At 38.5% G+C, this 24,335-nt stretch overlaps 2 protein-coding genes across 2 annotated transcripts; both read left to right on the top strand.

Annotated features, from left to right (window-relative positions):
- Positions 1 to 4,566: 4,566 nt before the first annotated feature.
- LOC104451007 (probable N-succinyldiaminopimelate aminotransferase DapC) lies at positions 4,567 to 7,823 on the top strand. The gene is made up of 9 exons (XM_010065751.3): positions 4,567 to 4,822; positions 4,907 to 5,037; positions 5,131 to 5,216; positions 5,313 to 5,407; positions 5,781 to 5,877; positions 6,528 to 6,642; positions 6,874 to 7,028; positions 7,145 to 7,270; positions 7,366 to 7,823. Exons 1-9 carry the CDS (start codon positions 4,641 to 4,643, stop codon positions 7,597 to 7,599), a joined length of 1,221 nt encoding a protein of 406 aa, XP_010064053.2. The 5' UTR covers positions 4,567 to 4,640; the 3' UTR covers positions 7,600 to 7,823.
- Positions 7,824 to 10,135: 2,312 nt separating this feature from the next.
- Positions 10,136 to 20,026, top strand: LOC104451008 (probable LRR receptor-like serine/threonine-protein kinase At1g56140). The gene is made up of 24 exons (XM_039316118.1): positions 10,136 to 10,331; positions 11,059 to 11,248; positions 11,323 to 11,394; positions 11,671 to 11,742; positions 11,847 to 11,918; positions 12,038 to 12,109; positions 12,652 to 12,723; positions 12,823 to 12,894; positions 13,085 to 13,156; positions 13,251 to 13,322; positions 13,421 to 13,492; positions 13,956 to 14,027; positions 14,117 to 14,182; positions 14,577 to 14,639; positions 14,852 to 14,896; positions 15,626 to 15,675; positions 16,358 to 16,731; positions 16,813 to 17,011; positions 17,087 to 17,257; positions 17,621 to 17,739; positions 18,535 to 18,745; positions 18,834 to 19,065; positions 19,172 to 19,322; positions 19,474 to 20,026. Exons 1-24 carry the CDS (start codon positions 10,229 to 10,231, stop codon positions 19,855 to 19,857), a joined length of 3,078 nt encoding a protein of 1,025 aa, XP_039172052.1. The 5' UTR covers positions 10,136 to 10,228; the 3' UTR covers positions 19,858 to 20,026.
- Positions 20,027 to 24,335: the final 4,309 nt, after the last annotated feature.

Here is a 24,335-nt window from a genome sequence, read left to right as displayed (position 1 = left end):
ATATCATAGGAAATGATAGTCCATTTCAATATACTTTGTGCGCTCATGGAAAACATCATTATGGGCTATTTAAATAGCACTCGGTTGTTGTAGTAAATGACTATTCCACCTTCAAGATGGACTCCCATATCTTCTAATAATAATTGCAGCCAAAGCAATTCCGATTACATATCACCAAATTCAATTTCGATGCTAGATTGAGTGGTAACTCATTGTTTCTTGCTACGCCATTAGATGAGTGAACCTAGAAAGATGCAATAGCCTATAGTGGAGCGATATTAAAAGGGACACTAGCACAGTCAACATTAGAATAAGCCCTCAACTTTAAAGTAGTTTGAAAAAATAATAAAGACCATGAAATAAGGTACCCTTGACATAGTGAATAATGTGAAGAGCAATACTAAAAAGAGTTGTACGTTGTATGGTGATGAATTGACTGACAATGTGAACAATATAAGTGATGTCAAAATGAGTAACAATGAAATATACAAGAATGCCAACCAATTGTCGACAAAGTAAGGGATTTGGAAGAGTAGTCCCATCTTTGTCATCATATTTTATATTTGTCTCCATTGGAGTTGTAGTAATCTTATCATTAGTGAGTCCCGCTCGTGAAAAAAGATTCATAATAATGCTCCATATAATGCTTGACGTAATTGACAGTACTTTGTTAAAAGTAGAAGTATAACCAAAGAAGGTTCTATATATACTTCCTCAGTAAAATTGCCATTGAGAAAGGCATTTTCAAGACCCATGTGGATAGAGGTCATTGCTTAATAATGACAATAGCACGAAGACTTCGAACAAAAGTGTGACATTCAAGTGGAGCAAACGTCTCGTCATATTCAATGCCATATTCTTGAGTGATGCATTTTGCCACCACTTGAGCTTTGTAGTGTTCCACCATACCATTTGCCTTTATTTTGGTCATATACAACCATTTACAACATACAACATATTTTCCAAGAAGCAAATAAATCAAATGCTAGGTATGAGATTTGTCTGATGCTTTCAACTTATTTGTTATTGCTTGTTGCCAAGTACAAACCTTTCTATATGTTCGAGGCTCGCAAAAAGAAGCAATAACATACTAACGATGAAAATCATGAAATCAAATGGACTGTTGACTTACACAGATAGAATGACAAATATGAGAAGAGGAAATGACCAAAAGGAAATTCGCAGATGGTGCAGACATGTTAGGAGCTGCCAAAGTGGGATCAATAGAGGTACCTTCATCAAGTTTTGGAAAAGACAAGGGACGAGGGATACTATAATAAAACCATACTGCAAGAGCACTTTCATGAGCAAACGGTCTGTGATATTTTAGCAATTCTTATCAAACCCCAAATAGAAAGCGACCATATTGTGTGGATGAGTACACGACAGTACATGGTGAAGAGTGAATATCACTATATTTGAGAATCCACAGGCAAGCAAAAAGAAGATCTAGCATTAGCATCTTACCTCCCCATTGTGCTTTGTGGACAGGTATATGGAAGTTACAGGTTTCCCCCCAAAATATGTGGAATTTTTACCAAAATGCACTTCCAACAAAGGAAAATCTACATAGAAGGAGGATAGTACCTAACCCTTCATGCCCCTTCTACATTTAGAGTAGTGAAAGAGTGTAGCACTTATGCCTCATTTGCCCATGGGCCAAAGAAATATGGGCACATCTAGTGCTGAAATTACAAGTTTTGATTCACGGATGATCTCAAATCGAGGAGTCAGTTGGTAATTTATCTAAGAATACAAGCAACTTACCGTATCTGGCCACAGTTGCTTTGGTACTCTTGGGTGTTTGGAAAGCTAAAAATCCAACCATTTTCAGACACAAAACTCCCAACCCTAATGATGTTGTGGATACAACTATTATCACCCTTGGCAACTTTTGCAAATGTAATTTTTTAGTAGACAGAGTTGGAATAGAAAGGGGAATGCCCCAAGCAGTTGGAAATCACCCAAAGCTTGCACCTTCAAGGTAAATATTGATGAGGTTTTCGTATCTAGAGCAACGAAAGGGTTGATTGCATGGGTATGCTGTGATTTTGCTAGTCAATTATTGAACAAAGGCATGGCAACAGTTCACATTGTTGACTCTCTTTGTTGAAGCCCTCGATTGCACACTCTCTCCTCAAAATGAAGAAGACGAAGCCCCAAAGCATACTCTCTCTCCTTTGAAATTTTTTGTCAAGGTAGAGACTGATTGTTTGGTCTTGGTCAACGCTCTTACAAGCCCTGTGCCTATTGAAGATCACAAGGAAATTTTGCCCACCGTTTCTAAAGTTCAATTATCTTATTGCACTAGAGGAGCCAATTTGATCGTGGATTTGGTGGCTAAAACCCATCAAAAAATGCCTTACCTTAGAATTGGGTTTCCCATCGTACTCTGATTGCACTTACAAGTCCCTCCCAAAATTAAACTATTTATGTGGAATGTTTGCCAAAATGGACTCCCAACAAAACAAAATCTACATAGAAGGAGGACACTACCTGATTCTTCATGCCCCCTGTGCAATTGGAGCAGTGAAATGGTGAAGCACTTATGCCTTCTCTGCTCACAGGCCAAAGAAATTTGGGCACATCCAATGTTGAACCTACAAGTTTCGAGCCAGAGATTATCTTGAAGCATTGAGTAGATCGGTAATTTATCGAAGAACACAAACAACTTATCATATTTGGCCATGGTTGCTTCTGTACTTTGTGGCATCTAAAAAGCTAGAAATGCAGCCACTTTCAGACAAAAAAATCCCAACCCCTATGATGTTGTGGATACGACTATCATCACTCTTAGCAACTTCTGCAAATGGAATTTTTCAGTAAGCAGGGTGGAAATTGAAAGAGGAAATGCCTCAAGCAGCTAGAAACTACGTAAACTTTCCACCTTCAATGTGAAACTACCTAAAGTTTGCACCTTCAATGTGAATATTGATGGGACTTTTGTACTTGGAGTGACCAAAGGGTAGAATGCATGTATGCCGTGATTTTGCCAGTCAATTATTGAATGGAGGAGTGAAATCAGTTCACGTTGTTGGCTCTCTTGGTTGAAGTCCTCAATTGCACACTCTCTCCTCATAATGAAGAAGACGAAGCCCCAAAGCGTACACTTATCTCTTCTGAACAATTTTGTGGAGGCAGAGACTTACTATTTGTTCCTCGGGAAGCTCCCGTGCCTATTAAAAATCACAAGGAAATTTTGCTCACTGTTTCTAATGTTCAAGTATCTTATTGCCCTAGAGAAGCCAATTTGGTTGTTAGTGGCCAAAACCCATTGGAAAAATGCCTTACCTCAGAATTGGTTTCCCTCCCTCCCTAACTCTTGGGAAATTATTATGTATAGAAGCCTCTCTCTCTCGGGCCTTTTCACCTTTGAACTAGTTTAATGAAATGTTTATTTTCTGACACAAAAAGAAGAAGAAGAAATGATCCACCGACCAAAAAAATAAAATAAATAGTACATTTGACCATCTAGGCTCAAGAAATCCAAAATGTGTTTGAGTAGGTTTGTACAGAGGTCGACCTGCCTAACCTGCCTAAACATAATCATGTAAAATCTAACGTTATGGGCGGGCAAGAGCTTCGTCTCGCTCAATATGGCCATTTTTTCCTCCGACTATAGTGGGAGGAAATTTCTTACCTTATGGTCGATTTTATGATTAGTGGATCACAAACATGAATATTGTCCACATTCATTTTAATTTAAATTTGCATACGGGGAATCTCCATAATTTATAAGCCAACAACCACATATGGAAACAAATGTAGCGAAGATCCAAACATTCATATAATTTCGGAAAAATTCCAAATAAGGACTCAAAGTGGACTCATTGTTTCAAATAAGGGCTTGAAGTAAATTTTGTGTCAAATAAAGATCCAAAGTGATCAAGTTAATCTCTATTGAGGACCTTAGCTTGCTAGCAAACATTTTTTGGCAATTAAAATAGGGGCAATTTTGTCAGAAATTTGTGATTTAAAGAAAATGGAAAATTCTATATTAATTAAGTTTAGGTTATTCATTTAGATATTTACGTTTTCTTCTTTCTTCTCCCTCGCTGCTCCTCGCCTTGCTTAATCAACAGAGAATTTAGGTCTCCGCAAACAAAGAAAGAAGCATTTGGTTTTCTTCTTGTTTTTGAATTCGTGCTTCGACCGGTGGAGAATTTGGGTCTTCGACTTTGCGGAGGATGGGTACAACGAATGGGGAGAACTTTGGTCTTTGACTTTGTGGATGATGGGTACGAGAAACGGAGAGACCGTAAAAAACCTAGGATTTTTTTTTCTATTTTAGAATTTGTTAATTTTCCATATATTTTTTTGAACAAAATTGCTCAAACTCCGGTTATTGGAAATATCACATGCTTGATAGCCGGTAAATATTTGGCCGACTAGCAAACTCAAGTTTTTATTTAGAATTGATTCAACCGCTTTGGGTCACAATGGATTTACTTTAGATTTTTATTTGATACAAAATTCATTTCGAATCCTTATTTGAGAAAATTGATCAACTTTGGGTTTTTATTTAGAATTTTCCCTATAATTTCGAGGCTACACATGGTGCAAACAGGAAAAGGAAATCGTGCGGGTGTGCCTGGGACTGGGAGTTGACACGGGGGATAAGGTGAAGAGCGAAGGTGGATATGAAGGAGAAGCTATCGGCGGTGGCGAAGACATTCTCGCCGTCGCCAATTCAGCAGCTGTCTCATCTCGCTCAGCGCTGCAACGCCATCAACCTCGCCGAGGGCTTCCCCGACTTCCCCGCGCCTCCCCTCCTCAAGAGCGCGGCCGTCTCCGCCATCAACTCCGACTTCAACCAATACAGGTGACGTCGGCAGCCGTCCATTTTCATTTTCCTTTCATATAATGTCGACCACCTGCTTGATGGATTGCCGCTGCGAGTCGGCAGGCACGTGCAAGGGATTTGCGACCGTCTGGCCAGGATAGTGAAGGACACGCGCGGTCTTGAAATCGACCCCCTCACTGATATCGCCATTTGCTGCGGTCAAACCGAGGCTTTTGCTGCTGCCATCTTTTCCAGTACGTTTTCTTTCTTTCTTTCATTCTGTCCCGTAGCAAACTAATCCGCTTTTATATTGGCCAAAACACTTAGTCCTGTTTTTACTTGGGCAGTAATCGACCCAGGTGATGAAGTTATACTGTTTGATCCTTCCTATGAGACATACGATGCTAGTATCTCCATGGCTGGGGGAGTGCCAGTAAGTGTCTTTAGAATTATCTGTTCCTCGTGGGCTTGATCGAAGCTTCAGTTTAAAAATTCTGTGTAACCTCAAGAAAGTGGGTATTCATGGCAGGTTTTTGTGGCTCTCGACCCACCTCATTGGACTTTGGACAATGGAAAATTCCTGAAGTCCTTCACCAGCAGAACTAAAGCTGTGGTATTAAACAGGTTGGCGCAAAGACTGAAATGATATTTTCATCTGTCCCTAGTATTCTGAAGTCTCAGCGTTAATGATTAGATATTCCATATAGCATTGGAAGTTGAATTCAGAAATGGTGAATGGATATTTGACCATATTCAGTCTTTCTGGCGTATTCTTCATGTAGGCGACGCTTGTGTCCTGTCTTGAGCAATCAGTTTTTTGACAGAAAATACTGATATTCTATTTTCTAGCTCTACAATTGCACATAATACACCCTCTTCTTTTGTCACTCTTTTTCCATATTTGAGAGAAATGTAAAACTGTCTATCATGTTACTTTGGATTATATCATCTACTGTGAGTTCCAAATGTACCAATATGTGTGATATTGGTTGAACAGTCCCCATAATCCAACTGGAAAAGTCTTCAGCAAGGATGAGCTTGAAGTAATTGCCACGGCTTGCTGCACAAATGATTGCATGGTTATCACAGACGAAGTATGAGAATGCTTTTACTACACAACAAGCATTAACATGTGGAATTTTTTTTAAGGGAGTAGATGTAAACTCTTGTTTCGCATCACCTTTCACATTTACTCTAAGTCATTAATGTTGCTCTGAATGAAGATTCGTAGTTTCAGACATTTTCTTTCACATACCATTGTAGGAAATGATAGCAATGTAACATGGTAGCAACTACAGTAAATTACTCTTATTTGCCCTGAGAGACGATAACATATGATCTTCCTTTAAAGTGTCTTAGTCTGTTCCCAGCATTTCCATTGGCATGACTCGTGAATGGCTGAAGAAACATGAGAGCAGTGACAATTGATCCTTTTCAAGTCTCGTGTATGCATGCATGAACATATAAGATATTTCTAAGCATAAAATTTCATCAACATAGTGCAATTGCCTAGTGAGCTTATCAAACTAATTGCATTGAGATAAGATGCAATCAGCGTTGCTTCATAGGATGCATCCATCAGGCTGTTGCTGCCCCTCCCCCCCTTAGTTGATATTAATTTATTACACTTTTATTGTCATCTTGACATTCCTTTTCAGTCGAATCATGGTCCCCAGAAGTGCTTTTACATGGAGTAGTTCGCTATCCAAATGCTGAATGAGTATAAAATGCCACATGTTTTCAGGTGTATGAACACATAACATATGACAAGACAAAACATATATCCCTTGCCTCTCTTCAAGGAATGCAGGAGAGGACAATAATTACTTCTTCGCTGTCAAAATCATTCAGTGTTACAGGTGATCTTCCAGTTCTGAGATGCAGTAACATTGTCCTTGTTGTTATGCAAACATCAATTGTGGGACAAAGCTTCCACTAAGAACTCCTAAATTCTTTTAAATCATTTTGTAAATATCATTTTCATTGACCAGATATCGTCTATTCGAATGACTTCCCCTGGTAGAAGGTGGACGTACTTTCTCAAACTCTTTAGCTGTTTTAAAGTTTGAAATTGGTATTTTGATGGACAGGCTGGAGGATTGGATGGGCAATTGCCCCTCCTGCCATCGCATCGGCCATAAAGAACATACATATCAGAATCACAGATTCAGCTCCAGCACCTTTTCAGGAGGCTGCGTTGACCGCTCTTGAAAGTCAGCCACAATATTTTGAATCACTGAGACAAGTAGATAGAAATGCTTCTCTCTTGCTTTTAGTATACTCTGAGACTGTAATCAGTTTAAAGCGTGTATGAGGATTCAAATTAAGCAATAACTGATTCTTATTCCCATTGGTGTTCAGGATTATGAGCGACGAAGAGATTTCCTAGCTAAAATTCTGGCTGAAGTTGGTTTGCGAATTCGGTTCAAGGCCCAGGGTTCATTCTTTATATTTGTGGAGATTCCTGAGGAGTGCCTTCTGTCTGACGTATGCTGCTTTTTGTCACTATAGTTATTGGTAAAAACTGTCTGAAATCCGATATTAGTCGTCATCAAATGGTAACAATGCAATTGCAATTTCAGGTTGATTGTGTTAAAAAGCTGATAGAAGAGGCAGGGGTGGTTGGTGTACCAGGTCGTGGATTCTTCCACTCAAACAAACAAGTGGAGGTTGGTGCTGATAATTTCTATGGTAACAGATATATCAGGTTTGCTTTTTGTAAAAGTGATGATACATTAGCTGCTGCTGCACAAAATCTGCAAGAGTTCGTTAAGAGAGCTGGTGCCTTTGATTGCAGTGAAGGTGTAAAGGGCTAATATGTCTGAAGCCTGCCAGTTGAGAATTGTAAAATTATGAGCTATATTTTTCCAGTCAGAATTTATTTTTTCTGAAAATCTTCCAAGCATAGAACACATAAACAATAGAGCTCAGAACCTTCAGCCTGCTAATGTAATTAGGAATCAGTCATTGTTCCTGTTTTGAATTTTTATCTAGTATGCCAAAAATCGCCTTAAAAAAGGAATAAATTAATATTTTGTAATATGGGTTTTTGTCAAGCCAGTATTGTTCTCTCCTGTCTGAGCTACAAGCCTACAGGTGCAGCAGTTGGCATCTTAAACTGAATTAAAAGTGCAGCAGTTGGCCTTTTGAACTGAACTTAACCTCTCATGGGGTTTCACTTTTTCACTGGAAAGTAACTTAACTGTACTGGAAAAGAGAAACCAAAGAGCTTGAATTGCACATTTCGGGCTGGGTCCGAGTGCGTACAACAGCAATACGTTTAAACAGCATGGCCCGTATACAAATATTATTGGCAACAGAGTTACTCCAGGACTGATGCAACTGCAGGCTGTATTATGGTGGGAAAACCCGTATAACTCTTTGTTTCTTGGGGAATCCTCCACATTCTTGAAGGTGCAAGCCTTATCTTTAACAACCTTAAGGACTTTCTATTCTTCCAATGATCTACGGGTCTTGGTCTATCCTCCCAAGGAAAACTCTACTAATTACTGTTCTTGATCAGCCAAAAACTTACTAATTTAATCTCTTTTTGCAAATTAGCTTCAATTAGACTAGTCTTACAGGATTTAGCGGGCAATGTTTAAAACCTCCAAAACCTGGTTTTTAGTAGGTAGATTACAGCAGCTGGTCAAGCAGAAGCTACTTGGTGGCATAAGTTTGATTTGTTGGTTGGTTTTATTTGTGTTTGGCCATGCTAGATGTTCTGTACTATTTCTTTAAGCCTGCAAGATTATTCCTGTCACCAAGAGAGGAAGCTCAAAAACTTGGCCAGTTTAATCAATCACCTGTCTCGATCAATCTTTCTAAACGGATAGATACTCTTTCAACATGTTAGTTAATAATTAGCAAATTGTTGAGTTTGATATAGTCATGGTTCAGAGACAAAACTGCAGTTACATATAATTGACTGGGTTTGACGTCGCGAACAAGTTAACAGCTGGACTGTTATAGTTGAGTCTCTGTCCACATCGGAGCAGTTAACCTTTCCTTTCTCGCATCGACATTCATATTATCTTAGAGCTCCCAATGCCGGCACGCATAGTTGCACTGAAAACTGAAAGATGTGAGCCTTAAAAATAATTGCAACCTAAAGCAAGCGTCACTACCCACGACTCGTACTATTCCATTTGTTTATTTCTTTTAAGAAAAGATTATTGCATGTGGCTGCTGAGTTTTTATATTAGGCAGTGCTCATTTTTGAGTCATGACATAGCTCAGCTCCAGAGCAACACACTAGCGTTTCACCAAACACAGAGAAAGGACTTCGAATCGTCCTCCTCGCATAACAAAATAACCAATAACCAATGAACTTGTTACCGCAAACTGTGGATCGAAACCTATACTAATGACAAATGAAAATCAGAGCACGTTGTGTATCGAGATTGAATATGGAGAGAGGAGGCTGTGCCATCAAGTTGGTGCGAGAGAATGACCAACGCTAGGTTACTTTCCAAACTTCAATTATTAAATAAAAACCACTATCCAAATAAAATCATTTTTTTCTTTCCCAAGAAAGTCCATTTTGAAGTACAAGTAATATTCCATATTCATATATTCTGATGTAACTAAGCAAGTTGATATCTTCTCCTTCATATGTCATTCCAATCATGAATCAAGTCTTTTCTTTTTAACATCAAGCGGAGACAAGCCAATGTCAACTAAGATCTCATTTGTATACATAACTAAAAGGAAGTTTTCATTTTATTATGGAATAGATAATAGGTCAGATTACAAAATTTATTCAATAGTAAACGAAGTGATGGTAAATTTTACGTCCAATTTGAATATATAACAAGTCACTCAATTGTCTAAATTTATTTTTTCAGTATTTTAAAATGGCCCTTCCGAAATATATAATGAGGGCGTGCCACGTAATTCCTCAACTTCGTGCTTGGAGAAGAAGTTTTCGATTTGGTTCAACTTTTCTTAATTAAAGATTTGGAACTCTCAATAAAGACATGTAGCAGGCGGAAAAAAAAATCGCAGAAAATGCTTCTCTTCTTTTCTCTCTGGGGGGGTAACAAAAGTTTTAGTCTTCTAACGATAAAGCGTCTCAAAGTGTAAACCGAGCAACAAACATTTGACCCGGGTATAGCCTAGCCAATTTCTCAAAGGCTGATCATAAAGATTGTACAGCTCGAGAATTTATTGAAAGTAAGGAAAAGAGGAGGGACCGTTTCAGATCATATCTCGGGCCATCTCTTTCATAGATGAAAGTCAGATTCACCTTTCCCTACAGATAATAGATACATACGTTCTAAAATGGCTCTTCGTCAGCATATAGAATAAAAAAATGGTCACCAAAACGTATGACATCCCAGACGCCACTGTCCATGGCTTTTTCTGGGAGCGCGGTCGGTAAGACTAGACATGGTGGCTCTCAAGATCTGAGGATCTCTCTCTCTCTCTCTCTCTGGTTGAACTATGGCAAATTCGAGGGTGATCTTTGCCTTGCAAGTAGCAGCGTGGATACTACTTGCAGACGTCGCTCATGCTCAGACTCAAGCTAAGACTGATCCTTCTGAAGGTACAAACAAACCCTCTCTTCCTCTCTCTGAGTGTTTCATTTTCGAGTTTGTCATTCTTAAGAGCGCCAATGACTATCAGCATCGTTACTTATAATGAAAATCATCTCCTCTTTAAAATTATGATTAAAATCAAGGCTATATCAACAGTTCAAACACCTTTCCTTTGGGACCCGTGCTCTTAGTGGCCCACCCCCCCATCAACCTCCTTTCTCATATTCCAAAAATGGCCCTCAGTTCTCGAATATATCTTCTTTCATAAATAGACAGAGATTTCTCTTTAGAACATCCTAATGATATTTTTTCATAGCCTTTCGTCAAGTATGATTACCTCGTCTTATAATCTAGATAACATCATCTTATTGGACTGCAAGGACATGGGTGGTTCCTCTTTCACCTTGTCATGTCAATTCAATCCATATGGAACTCACTTTTATTTGATGACTTGCAAAAATAATCTTTATATTTAAAATATTGACTATCAAGAAAGCAAAATTGATTTCCTTAAAACCATATTGTCCCGGAAGCGTAAAAACAGTGCTCCGTATGAGCAGCAGTCCTCGATTATACAATTCAACTGGATGGACAGCATGTGAAACCTGTATTATTACTTGCACTTAATTGTCTAAATCATTCTCCATTTACTTAAGGTAAGAATCATATACCAACGCATTTAGTTTGAGCATGAAGCTGAACAAGTGTGAGTCGATGATGATTATGTGAATGTAGTGGCGATTCTGAACTCGATATGGTCAAAATGGGGACTCACTTCACAGACGCCAAAATGGAACATGAGTGGAGAGCCATGCAGCGGAGTCGCGATCAACGACGCTGTTTCCATTGACGATAAAGATTACAACCCTTTCATCAAATGCGACTGCTCCTTTAACAATTCCACTACTTGCCACATTACACAGCTGTACGTATCGACAGCATCTCGCCCACCATGTGTACGTCTCTTCTCATGACCGGGTGCTTTTTCTTTGGTTGCAGCAAGGTTTATGCAATGAGCGTTGCTAGTCCTATCCCTGATGAGTTGTGGAACTTGACTTACCTATCCAATCTGTATGTATTGGTCCCATTCCACTTCTTCCGTCTTTTCAGTAGTTTCTCATTTCACTGGAGTTTTCATGGTGTGCCATGTGTCATGCCTTATAATTAAGCAACACTCAGTTCGAAATCTTACTTAGTTTCAAAATCTTACGCAGTTTTCCATGTGTCATGTCTACGCAACACTCACATGCTCTCATTTGCTGAAGCTCCATATTGATTTTACTCACCAAGGTTTCAAAATCTTACGTAGTTTTCCATTGTTCTGATGGTATTATGTACTTTATACAGGAACTTGGCCCAAAATCTCTTGACCGGTTCCTTATCTCCATCCATTGGCAACCTAACTCGCATGCAGTATCTGTGAGCACAACTCAATTCTAGTCTCAAAATTTATCCGAGTTCTCTGATCCTTTTTTAAGCATTTTTCTTTCTTTACTAATGCTTACTCTGCTGATTTACTTCAGGACTGTGGGCATCAATGCATTATCAGGTGAGCTTCCACCGCAACTCGGGCAACTTACAGAGCTATTGTCATTGTAAGTAACAGTTCCAGAACCGATTTGTAATGTCAAGCAGAAGGATTCGACTGCATTAGGTCCACTGGATGTTCAGACTAATTTTCAATGAAAATTGACATGCAAGTTTAATATTGTAGGTCCTTTAGCACCAATAAATTCAATGGCTCTCTGCCATCTGAGCTTGGAAATCTGTCCAAATTGCAGCAACTGTAAGTCCTGCCGCTTAACATTCTTAAACATGGATTTTTCCTTTTAAAATATTTGCAGGTATTGGAGTTTGGCATGGGCCAGTTTTGTTGAAATAGGTGGCAGACGGACTAAGTAAATTTTTTCATGCATCCTTTCAAATTGATTAGTTTCTTTTAGCCTTTCTGACTTGCAGTAGCATGTCGTTGTTACTATCATTCTGCCCATCATCGCATAGCCTAACCCTTATACCTCATATTTCACTTTCACTGTCATCCTCTTGTTGACATTTCAACTGCTAGAGACTCCCGCAATGTTTGGCTGTGTACTTTCTGGGTGTAAACCTTCTCAAGTCTTGTGGATGTTGTGCAAATTTTCCGTAACAATGTGTCATCCTCTCCTCTTGGCATCACTTCTGCTTTCAACTATTCAAAAGGACAAACTATTGAGTTATTATTATTATTATTAGTTTTTTTTTTGGTGTAAGTAAGAGAACTATTGAGTTATTTGAGTTGCGTTAAATTAATAAAATTCCCTTGGCTGATGGAAGTCACCTATCGTGCAGTTACATTGATAGTTCAGGAGTCACTGGTGAGATTCCATCAGCATTTTCCAAGCTTAAAAATCTTCAAAAAGTGTAAGAGCTTCATTCCTCCTTTGATACTAGAAAAAAAACTATTGACAGAAAAAGCTTTGTGATATGATTTATCGGGAGAAATACCTTTTCTGGCTGCAGATGGGCATCGGATAACAACTTCACTGGCAATATACCAGAATTCATAGGAAATTGGTCGCAGCTTACACAGCTGTAAGGCAATATATATGTTTGTTTTTCATCTAACCACGCCTAGGACTATGAATGTCTACCTTTGACAACAGTTTGTAGGCTCTGGAAGTTGAAATTCGACAAATTCTTTAGCATTAATTCTGTGTTATATTATCATTAAACAGTACGTGATAAATTTGTCCAATTTTTTCTCAATTTGTTTTGCTTGTAGGTTTCTTCAAGGAAATTCTTTTGAAGGTTCTATTCCTTCGACATTTTCCAATTTAACTGCTTTGACAGACTTGTGAGTGGGCCGTGTACTTTCTGTTTCTATGCTTGTAAAAAATAACTTACCACAGCCTTGAACAAACTGACAATGAGTTGAGTACATAATGCAGGAGAATAAGTGATGTGTCTAATGTGAGCTCTTCACTGGAATTCATCAAAAATATGAAGAATCTGACTATTCTGTAAGACATTGTGATTCTGGAGCTCGTAGCAGACTTTCTTTTCCTTTCTTTTTCTCTTTTGGCCCGTATGTGAAATGGGCTGACCCAATTGTTTCCAGGATACTGAGGAATAACAATATCTCAGATTCGCTCCCATCAAATTTTTCAGGATACCAAGGTTTAATTCAGCTGTAAGTCATTGTTTTGGTCGAGATTGATTGAAAATATGCCGAAGTGTGTCTGTCTTTCATTATCATCAACATGGATATGAGTTGTTGCCATTTACATTGTGAATATATATTCAGTGACTCAGAAGCAGTATCTGAAAGGGATGAATAAGTCACCCTTCATTAATGGTTTATAATAGTAGTTACTAAATGATTTGTACTTAATATTATCTGGATGATCATATTTTAATTAAAGACCATCTTGTGCCCTCATTCATAGTACAGTACTTCAAAGGAGCATTTGCTTCCACGATTCTTCTCTAGACTTCAATTGACAAGATGTTATATTTATTGGGTATTATGATGTTTTTCACATGTAATTAGCTTGATCTTCCCAAAGGCATTTCTTTTTTTTTTATTCAAACTTCTATATCTTGTTTACTCAATTTATTCATAGAGTAACTTTGTTGCGTCCATATTGGACCAGGGACTTAAGCTTCAACAAGTTAACGGGACAGATTCCAGTCTCTCTTTTCAGTTTGAGCTCACTCACTTACTTGTAATGCACCTCATCTGGATTTCATACGTGTTCCCACAGATATGTTCTCTTTGTTAATGCTTTGCAATTCTCTTTGCTTCATTTCTCAGGTTTCTTGGAAATAATAGTTTGAATGGCACACTGCCTGAACAGAAAAGTGCATCCCTTCGTAACATGTAAGAAACACCTGAAAGATCTCCATTGCATGATAACCAGAATGATGCTCACAACTGTCACTGATCAATTGAGAAGAGCATGAAGTTACGCACAAGTTTTTATGGGCACTTATGGAGTTTGAATGCAAAGAGAATGTGCAGTGAAAATGTTCCTTCATAGGTTGAAGGTTTGAAAAGAGGATATAGCTATTTGAATAGATTTTTTCTCCTTTTCCCTTTATAGCTAACTCAGTTCTGAATATAGTTTCTTTCAAAGCCATCTATTTTGTGCCTGTGAACATGGAGAATATAGCCAGCATTTTGTTGTTTGACATATCACGGCATGCTACTCGATACTGACGGACGACTACCCTGTTGGTAACTATATGACATCTCTCCTGTGCCATTTTTGCAGAGATGTGTCATACAATAACTTGATGGGAAGCTTTCCTTCTTGGGTCAGCAATGAATTACAACTGTATGTATTTCTGTCATTCGAAAAATGATAATTTTTACTTTTATTTAGATATCTTAAGTGAGGACTCTTCTTTTGCACTTTATCAATCTTTTGTTGCTCGAGGGATGCTATATAGTACTTGAAGTCATCTTCTAGCTACAGGATGAGCTGTAAGTGTTTCAATTTTGTGGGGAGACTTGCGATCACAACTTTTTCCATGATGCATTTTGCAGTAATCTGGTCGGCAACAACTTTACATTGGACAACTCTAACACTAGGTAATTGCCCTAGCGATTTTTTGCTTATGATACTTGAGTGATCATAAACAGTAATCAATTCAATTGAAAACGGTTAGCTTATGTGTCCTCAGATTTGTCTTGAATGCCTACATCACTTGATGAGGATAATCACCAATCCCACTATCTTGCTGGGCATTCTGGATGTTTATCTATAAAATTTGTCCTTTGTCATATTATTTCCATTAATTGAGATCACAGATGCATGCTGAATTTACATTAAAACTCACTCACATTTGTTGCTGAATCTACTGCTTGGAACAAATGTAAATCATTTAAACACTGCCTACAAAAGAACTGTCATAGGTAGTGACTTTCATATGATTGTCCTTGTTCATATGTCGCTGTGGATGTCAGTAATTTGAATAAATACTGATACTACAGTTTCACCATCTTTTAATCCTCATAATCGATTCAGTGGAGAATCAGCAATCCTGCAAAACTCTGTATTAGTATTCACTAGAAAAGCATGCAGTTTGAAATATGACTTGGAGATGCCATCACCACTTCAATGATTTAAGAACTTTAGCATTTAATTAGCAATTGCATCTTCCATGAAGATATCTTCAATGTTTCAGTGAAAGTCATCAAAAAGAAGAGGAACTTTCCTTGCTATAGAAGTATTTGCTCTTAATTTACTCATAAGTTCATACTGCCATACAAGTCCACTGAATAAAATTTTCTCCTTTTATCTTAGCCTTCTTCCTTCAGGATTAAACTGTCTTCAACGAATTTTCCTTGCACTACAGGGAATGGAATCTGTAAGTCCATGTAACCTTTTCCCCTGAATGTGCTTTCCTTTTGTTGAATGCCTCAACAAGAGGAGGACAGGAGATCATGTTTCCAGTTACTTTAGATATTCTGTGTGCTTGCATCCTGATATGTGAAGTGAAGGGTAACTTTAAATGTGGTAGAAGACAGAATGGTCAGAGTAGTTTCTTCCAGTAAGTTAGATTAGGGGTAGTTCAGTAGAAGAGAGGAAAAATTAAGGTTCAAGTTAATATGCTAGGTTATTTTCTTCGAAAGGGGACAGCTATGTAGTTTTGATGTCCCATTGTCAGCTCTTGCTACAGACACAGATATAAGGCAGGCCGCTTAATGTTCAATAATGACCTCTCTAGGCTCCTCCTTTATCTGTGATATTTCCCTCAAAAGGACCTTACTTCATTTTCATTAGTACTTTGTGGGTCTCTTCATTAGATTGTGAAAGAACCAATTTATTGTTACATTTACAACTGCATATTACGATGCTATGTGACAGACTGTAGGAAGTAAGTTTTGAAGATAAGCATGTGACATTTATATGCATATAGATCGGGCTGATTATGAAAATTTAATATCTACAAAGTGCATGTCCTTTGACAGATAATTCTTGTCCATTGTGTAACGGAAGTACCTGTCACAAAACTCATCACGATCTGCTCTTTTATGTTTGCCATGCAGATTATAATTTTTCAGTAAAATGCGGTGGCCCTCAGATTACTTCATCCAGTAATATTGTGTATGAGCGGGATAATATCAGTCTTGGGCCTGCTACCTACTACGTGACCAACTCAGAGAGGTGGGCAGTGAGCAATGTTGGTTATTTCACAGGAAGCAACAACGCTGCCTATAGTGCTTCCTCGCTATCCCAGTTCACCAACACTTTAGACTCAGAGCTGTTCCAGACTGCACGGGTCTCTGCTTCATCTCTACGATATTATGGATTAGGGCTGGAGAATGGAAACTACAATGTCACCCTCCAGTTTGCTGAAATACAAATCCAGGATACTGAATGGCAACGTCTTGGGAGGCGTCTTTTTGATATATACATACAGGTAGGGCCATGCTTTACTGGGCTTCTTGTTTTACTAAGAAAGGTCATGGTCAATTGCTAATGCCATTTGTGCTTATTTCAGGGAAACCTCGTTGCAAAGGATTTCGACATAAGGAAAGAGGCAGGTGGTGCCTCTTTTACAGCTGTCCTAAAATTGTATCAGGCTCAGGTAACAGCAAACTATCTTGAAATACACTTCTTTTGGGCTGGAAAAGGGACGTGTTGTGTACCAAATCAAGCCACATATGGACCTCTAATTTCAGCCATTAGTGCTGTCCCAGGTACTATGATTATAACATGCTCATACTCCCAGCACCACTTTATAAAACATCACTAAATTGGCAGGCTTTGTGCAGATTTTATACCCACTGTCAGTAACAAACCCCCAACCCCAACCCGCAAAAAGGATCACACTGGGTTGATAGTTGGAGTTGCTATTGGAGTTGGAGTGGTCGGTTTGGTGGCTGTTCTCCTGGCGTTCTATGTTGTTCGGAGAAGGAGAATGGCACGCATGATTGAAGATCAAGGTAAACCACACTATCAGAAGCTTCCGATAGCTTCCCCATGATAATTTCCTATCTGTAATGTTGTGTGCTAATAATGTTTTTGGATAAAAGATGAAAACAATGTTCTGCAGAGGTAAAAAGAATGAGAAATCCCCATATCGAAATGCCGCTGCTATTAAGAGCTTTTGAGCTCATTGCCCACTGGTGGTTGGAAGTGAAATTTCCATGTTTTCTAGTTGAAGCTAAATTTCATGAATGCATTTTTATTTCGCTGGATGACTAATTAAGCGGCTAACATATTTCCGAGAAGTCAAAAACTAAGTGACAAAAGGTTGCGAAATATTCTAATAGCGGGAATCTTATCTGCATTATTGTGTCTTACAGAGTTCCTTGGCATGGATGCTAGACCTTACACTTTCAGCTATGCAGAACTAAAGGCTGCTACAGATGACTTCAATCCCAATAACAAACTTGGGGAGGGGGGATTCGGCCCTGTTTTCAAGGTTTGTTGTAATTCATTGGATAATACAAAAGAGTAGATGTCGATGGAGTGGTGTCACATTTAAATATTCGCAGAATTGAGGTGCTTCGCTCATTGCAAAAGATGATCTTATCGCTATTGCTTTTCCAACCATAGCTAATCTGATCTTAGCTTGTCATACGAACTAAGTCGATGGTTGATCTTTCTGAAAGTGTTTCTTGGAGAAAGAATTAAAAAAGAGAAGAGAAACGCATTGGTAAATGAACAGCGATTATGGTTTCCGTGCCTTGGGCCAAAAAGAAAGACAATGGTTTTTGTGTGCTGGTTGCCCTAACTTCCAATATTTTCTCTGCCTTGAAAAGAAAAGCACTTCTTCGCTTATTGCTTTTTCATTCTTTAGGAAATCATCCTTTGGCTCTGGAGGATGACTGTAATAGATCCTAAATTACGCCAGGAAAGAAAGAAGTTCAATGGACGCCATCCAAATATCTATGGATAATATAACAAATTGTTGATTACATAAGGTTTCATTTTGTTGATTACATAAGGTTTCAAGTAAGTAATGAATGGACAATTTTCTTGGTTATGTTTGCTAGGAGTGACATAAATTAGGTTGACCGTCCTTCATTTGTCATCTATATGCTAATACAGTGTAGCTCTAGGAGATGGACGGCATTTCTTGATAATCAGACTTAAGTGGAGCTTCCGGATAGTCTAGGAACTGGAGTGTACATTAATATGCTGATCGCATTATTGGTCTCAAAATGGCTTAAGCGTTTTTTTTATATTGAAGTACTGACCATATCAGTGACATCAGGGAACGCTTAATGATGGGAGAGTGATTGCTGTTAAGCAACTATCTGTAACATCCCACCAGGGAAAGAATCAATTCGTGACAGAGATTGCCACTATATCTGCAGTGCAACACCGCAACCTTGTCAAATTGTATGGATGCTGCATTGATGCAGATAATCGGCTTCTTGTATATGAGTATCTAGAAAACAAGAGTCTTGATCAGGCAATGTTTGGTAGGTGATAGAATATTCACCTCAATTATGTCTTTCATCATGTAAAAAGTGACGTTTGGACTTATGATATAGTGCCTCCATGGTGCAGGGCAAAGGACCTTGAATCTTGATTGGGCGACACGGTTTGATATCTGTCTGGGTATTGCAAGGGGCCTAGCTTATCTTCATGAGGAGTCAAGGCTGAGAATCGTGCATAGGGATGTGAAGGCCAGTAATATTCTGCTGGACTCTGATCTCACACCTAAAATATCAGACTTTGGTTTGGCTAAACTTTATGATGATAAGAAGACCCATATAAGCACCCGTGTTGCGGGAACCATGTAAGCTCCATGTTCTTCTGTCATATGCAAACAGAGCCATATGCATTAGTACGTTGACGCCTACAGCTGCTGAGAATCTAATTCTGCTTTCTTATTGCTTTTGTAGTGGATATCTTGCTCCCGAGTATGCGATGCGTGGCCACCTTACAGAGAAGGCAGATGTGTTTGCGTTTGGCGTAGTGGCTCTAGAGGTTATCAGCGGAAGGTCAAATTCAGACCCTAGCTTGGAAGAAGAAAAAATATATCTCCTTGAATGGGTACGCGCTTGAATTTTCTGCCACTTGTTTAGTTGTTTTATGGCCATTTAAGAAGGAAACATCATTATCCTTCTTCCTATTATTCTTCCCTATTAATTCTATCTGAGGTTGCCTGATTACATCCTTGTCACTTTCTGTTCTTGCTTCTCAGGCTTGGAACCTGCACGAAACCAACCGTGTTGTTGAGCTGGTTGATTCTAGATTATCAGAGTTCGATGAAGAAGAGGCAAAACGCATGGTTGCAATAGCGCTCTTGTGCACTCAAACATCGCCAGCGCCGAGACCCCCAATGTCCCGTGTGGTGGCAATGCTCTCTGGAGATATTGAAGTGGCGACCGTGTCCACGAGGCCAGGCTACTTGACTGATTGGAGATTCAATGATACCACTAGCTCCTTGGCTGAGACTGCTGATAAGAGCACAGACAAGAGCACTTACAACTCCTCATTCACTGCAAGCACTGTTGGAACTGCAAATTTTTCACCGGAAATTGCAACGACACCCATGCTTGGTGAGATGATCGGAGATGGTAGATGAACATGGTTTACCTAAATGGATCTTTGCTACATCCATATCAGGCTTTATCAGTTGATTACACCAACATTTTGTAATGTAATTAATTACTAGTACATACAGATGAATTTCCTATGTAAGATGACTCTCCCTGTCAATCATTTTTTCCATTATGTAAATTAAAGCTGTACGAATTGTCAATTTTTTCTGGTAAATTTGTGAAGTATCATTTCACAACCCAAGAGAACATAAATCGGTTCACCTTTGCATGTGTCTAGTTAAATTGCAAATCGCAATGTAACGTGGTAGCAACTACAGCATATTACTCTCGTTTGCCTTGAGAGACGATAACATAGGATCTTCCTTTAAAGTGATTGTCTTAGTCTGTTGCCAGCATTTCCATTGGAGTGACTCGTGAGTGGCTGAAGAAACATGGGAGCAGTGACAATTGATCCTTTTCAAGTCTAGTGTATACATGCTTGAACGTATAAGATATTTCTAAGCATAAGATTTCATCAACGTAGTGCAATTGCCTAGTGAGCTTATCAAACTCATTTCATTGAGATGAGATGCTATCGATGTTGCTTCATAGGATGCATCCATTAGTCGGCCACAATATTTTGAATCATTGAGACAAGTAGATAGAAATGCTTCTCTCATGTTTTCTTTTAGACAAGACAAAACATAAGGAATACGACAATAATTACTTCTTCACTATCAAAAACATTCAGAGACCTTAAAACATCAGTTTTGTCAAATTTAGTCATGTCTTAAAACTATGAGGATTTGAAACAAATTCTATAACTTGTCAAATTGGTCAAATCAAGTCCTTCTGTTGATAGCACTTTTTTAAAGTTTTAAAACTTTATTATACTCTGGTGACAAGTTTTGGGACTTGATTGCACTTTTTGAAAGTTTTAGATTCGGTTACACTTTCGTGACAAGTTTTATGACTTTATTGCATTTTTTTGAAAGTATTAGGACTAAATTGTACTTTTGTGATGAGTTTTAGGACCTTCAAAGCACTTATCCCATCAAGGGACAAAGCTTCCACTAAGAACGTACATATCAGAATACCAATTTCAAACTCTTTAGCTGTTTAAAGTTTGAAATTGGTATTTTGATGGACAGGCTAGAGGATTGGATGGGCTTGCCTTATTCCACATTGGTGTTCAGGATTAATCATTGAGACTAGATGAAGAGATTTCCTTAATCAGTTTAAAGCATAAAATTTGAACTGGCTGAAGTTTTTTTGCTCATTCGGTTTAAGGCCCAGGGTTCATTCTTTATATTTGCGGAGATTCCTGAGGAGTGCCTTCTGTCTGACGTATGCTGCTTTTTGTCACTTTAATTATTGCTGAAAAGCTGTCTGAAATCCGATGTTAGTCATCGTCAAATGGTAACAATGCAATTGCAATTTCAGGTTGATTGTGTTAAAAAGCTGATAGAAGAGGCAGGGGTGGTTGGTGTACCAGGTTGTGGATTCTTCCACTCAAACAAACAAGCAGAGGTTGGTGCTGATAATTTCTATCATAACAGATATATCAGGTTTGCTTTCTGTAAAAGTGATGATACATTAGCTGCTGCTGCACAAAATCTGCGAGAGTTCGTTAATAGAGCAGGTGCCTTTGATCACAGTGAAAGTGTAAAGTGCTAATATGTCTGAAGCCTTCCAGTTGAGAAATGTAAAATTTACGAGCTACATTTTTCCAGTGGGAATTTCTCTTTTCTATAAATCTTCCAAGCATAGAGCACATAAACAATAGAGCTCATAACCTTCAGCCTGATCATGTAATTAGTAATAAGTCATTGTTCCTGTTTTAAGTTTATATCTAGTATGCCAAAAATCGCTTTAAAAAAAGAAATAAATAAATATTTTGTAATATGGGATTTTGTGAAGCCAGTATTGTTCTCTCCTGTCTGAGCTACAAGCCTGCAGGTGCAGCAGTTGGCATCTTAAACTGAATTAAAAGTGCAGCTGTTGGCCTTTTGAACTGGATTTAACTTCATGGGGTTTCGTTTTCCATTGGAAAGTAACTTAACTCTACTGGAAAAGAGAAACCAAAGAGCTTGAATTGCACATTTCAGGCTGGGTCTGAGTGCGTACAACAGCAATACATTTAAACGGCATGATCCATATATAGCAACGGATTTACTCCAGGACTGATACAACTGCATGCTGTATTATGGTGGAACAACCCATTTAACTCTTTGCGTAAGGACTTTCTCTAATGATCCACGGGTCTGGCTCTTGGAGAACTCACTAATTACTGTTCTTGATCAGCCAAAAACTTACTAATTTACTCTCTTTATGCAAATTATCTTCAATTGACTAGTCTTACAGGATATAGCAGGGAATGTTTAAAACTTCTCAAACCTGGTTTTTAGTAGGTTGATTACAGCAGCTGGTCCAGTAGAAGCTACTTGGTGGCATAAGTTCTGATTTGTTGGTTGGTTTTATTTGTGTTTGGCCATGCTAGATGTTCTGTACTATTTCTTTAAACCTGCAAAATCATTCCTGTCACCAACAGAGGAAGCTAAAAAACTTGGCCGGTTTAATCAATCACCTGTCTCGATCAATCTTTCTAACGGATAGATACTCTTCCAACATATTTAGGTCATAATTGTTGAGTTTGATTTGGTCATGGTTCAGAGGCAAAACTGCAGTTACATATAATTAACTGGGTTTGATGTCGTGAACAAGTTAACAGCTGGACTGTTATGGTTGAGTCTCTGTCCACATCGGAGCAATTAAGCGTTGCTTTCTCGCATCGACGTTCACATTATCTTAAAGCTCCCAATGTCGTCACGCATAGCTGCACCGAAAACCGAAAGATGTGAGCTTTAAAAATAATTGGAACCTAAAGCAAACGCCGCCACCCACGACCCCGTACTATTCCATTTGTTTATTTTCTTAAGAAAAGATTATTACATGTGGGCTGCTGAATTTTTATATTAGGCCGTGCTCGTTGTTGACTCGTGGCGTAGCTCAGCTCCGGCGCTACACATTTGCGTTTCACCAAACACTGAGAAAGGACATCGTCCTCCTCGCATGACAAAATAACCAATAACCAATGAACTTACTACCGCAAACTGTTTATCAAATCCTATATTAATGACTAAGTCATGCTTGTTTGATCATGAGTGAATTTGGTTTCGCAGCTTTTTCAAAAAGTCTAACGCGAGCTGAATAGGTGGCGAATCAATCAACCCATCCATGTTGAGTTTGGGATCAGATTACCTGGCTTCTTGAATCTTGAATCTCGATCCCAAAACATAATATTGGTGAAAAGCTGCCGTGTTTCTCATTCTGTTGTGACCATTTTATCCTCACCTGATCAAGTTAAAGAGAAATAGACAATCAGATTACCCATGAAGAACAGAGAGAGGATTCTTTTGATTCTTGATCTGCAAGCGGCCATTAGGCTTCGAAAGGTCTCATATCATGACAAATGAAAATCAAAGCACGTCGTATATCGAGATTGAATATGTAGAGAGGAGGCTGCGCCATCAACTTGGTGCGAGAGAATGACCGACGCTAGGCTACTTTGCAGACTTCAATTATTATATAAAGTCCACTATCCAAACAAAATCAATTTTTTTTCAAGAGTAAATGCGTTGAGGTAGGTGTTGCTATTTTTATATTCCACTTGCTACCGAGTTCATATTGGTCATACGCATCCGCAAATTACAGAAAAAGGTGCAACCTGGCAAGTGGAAGTGGGAACTTATTATATGAAATTTAGATAAACACGTAACCATTTGCTTTCAAGAAAGTCTATTTTAAGTACAAGTAATATTCCATATGCTATTGGTTGCTGGTTGCCTTTGACCAGCGGTTGTTTTTGTCTACTGGCGCTTTCTTTTTCGGTGTTTTGTTGTAGCCGTTTGACCTTTTCTCGCAGCTTCCTTCCACTCATAATACCTGTTCATCTTGAGTGTAAGTTTTTGAAGACATTTCGCTTGTACAGTTTGGCCTTTTCCCAATATATTCCTTATTTTACCAAAAAAAAAATATTTCATATTCATAAATTATGATGTAACGAAGCAAGGTGATATCTTCTCTTTTATACTAAGATCTCATTTGTATACATAAATAAAAATAAATTTTCATTTTATTTTGGAATAGAGAACAAGTCAGATTATAAGATTCATTCCACAGTAAACAAAGTAACGGTGACTCTTACGTCCAGTTCGAATATATCACATGTCCTCAATTGTTATCAGTACCATATAATGAGGGTGTGCCATATAATTCCACAACTTCGTGCATGGAGAAAACGTTTTCGATTTGGTTACTCAACTTTTCTTGACTAAAGAACTCTCAATAGAGACATATAGCAGGCCGAAAAAACACAGAAAATGCTTCTCTTCTTTTCTCTTTGGTGGTAACAAAAATTTTAATCTTCTAACGATAAAGCGTCTCAAAGTGTAAAACGAGCAAGAAACATTTGACCCGGGTATAACCTAGCCAATTTCTCATCCACAGTCATCAGCGAGAA

The sequence above is a fragment of the Eucalyptus grandis genome, chromosome 6 (genome assembly GCF_016545825.1).
Source record: "Eucalyptus grandis isolate ANBG69807.140 chromosome 6, ASM1654582v1, whole genome shotgun sequence".
Classification (NCBI taxonomy): Eukaryota; Viridiplantae; Streptophyta; class Magnoliopsida; order Myrtales; family Myrtaceae; genus Eucalyptus; species Eucalyptus grandis.
This window is presented reverse-complemented; position numbering and strand designations above follow the sequence as displayed.